We start from the raw sequence: 1,380 nt of genomic DNA, 5'->3' as shown, positions 1-1,380 counted from the left end.
AAATGTGAATGTGCTTCCCAACATCACATGACCCCACCCAAACACTCTATCAGCACCAAATGAACTATAACTCATATAACTCCTAGTTATCTTATTTACTATACAGGCAAAATATTCTTAAGGATAATGTATTCATACCTCGAGCTAAATTCTATTGTACATATTATCTTTCTAACAAATTCAATCATTCATATATAAAATTCATTCAACACGGCCGGACTCGAAAATTCCACAATATCTTTTACAAATACTATTCATCAATAGAAGGAGACTGTCTTACATCACACAACATTATTTATTTCACATGCTGGCTGGCTAGAACGAGCCAATATTGCCAAATAGTCATCACACAACACAAGCACACACGCGCACACACACACACTATATATATATATATATATATATATATATTCTATTTCTTGAGAAGGTGACCCTCTACATCTTTCGTGATATCAAGGAGTACACCCATAAAAGCAAGGGGCTCAGGAGTATCTTCAGTTTTCTTCTCGTACACAAATGTCCATGTAGTCCACTGGTCTTCAATAGATATGCTAATAGTAAAGGAATTATATAATTCTAATAAATCTCCTTCAATTACTTTCCAAGTGCCTGATTTCTTCTGAGGATCGGTGGCTTCAATTCTATGCTTCATAAACATCTCTCTTCCATCTATAATTATTAAAATACGAAAATAATGCTCAACTGTCCAATTTCTCATAAAAGATATAAATATGTACAAAATAATATTTTCATATTTCTTTTCTGCCTTTGTTTTTAATTTTCATTTTCTACAAAAATTATCCGAATGGAATTATTTTTATGAATCTCAAAAAAACATATATTAAACACTGATAATAATATAAAGTTATTTATAAATAATAATAACAATTTATCAAACTTTTGAGTGTTAAAGATTAATAATAATGTCAAAGTGTTAGCTGGAGCAAGTAAAATAAAATTAACAGTTAACATTGTTTTAACTGAGAAAATAATTTCCACCTACAAGTGAAAAGAATTTATTTTCCTTTCCTCAAAATATTTCTTGAAAAATAGCATCCGTAATCTTTATATATAGAGAAATAGAGGGAGGTGGGGATGTGTGTTACCTTCGTTATATTTCTTGCTAGCAAACAAACCAACCTTTCCTATTTCACCTTCATGAATCTCAAAATGATTAAATTTACCAGGGCTTATGTTGGGTATAAGATGAGTATTAACGTGAAAAATATCATAAACAGAGTGCCCTTCACACTTCACCTGCATTGAAGCAATCAACTTTCCTTTAACACCCATATTTTGTTCTCCTTAGAATAGCAATAAGTTGTGAAAATTAGGTAAGTGGTGAGAAAATGTTCAGAACTTGAAGGCCTTATATAGATT

At 30.8% G+C, this 1,380-nt stretch overlaps 1 protein-coding gene across 1 annotated transcript; it reads right to left on the bottom strand.

Moving 5' to 3' along the window:
- Positions 1–227: 227 nt before the first annotated feature.
- Positions 228–1,364, bottom strand: LOC109222701 (kirola-like). Its single transcript, XM_019387022.1, has 2 exons — positions 1,107–1,364; positions 228–669 (listed from the first exon to the last, which is right to left on the bottom strand). Exons 1-2 carry the CDS (start codon positions 1,291–1,293, stop codon positions 413–415), a joined length of 444 nt encoding a protein of 147 aa, XP_019242567.1. The 5' UTR covers positions 1,294–1,364; the 3' UTR covers positions 228–412.
- Between the last annotated feature and the right edge of the window lie 16 nt (positions 1,365–1,380).

This window comes from Nicotiana attenuata, unplaced genomic scaffold (assembly GCF_001879085.1).
Source record: "Nicotiana attenuata strain UT unplaced genomic scaffold, NIATTr2, whole genome shotgun sequence".
In the NCBI taxonomy this organism is placed as follows: domain Eukaryota; kingdom Viridiplantae; phylum Streptophyta; class Magnoliopsida; order Solanales; family Solanaceae; genus Nicotiana; species Nicotiana attenuata.
This window is presented reverse-complemented; position numbering and strand designations above follow the sequence as displayed.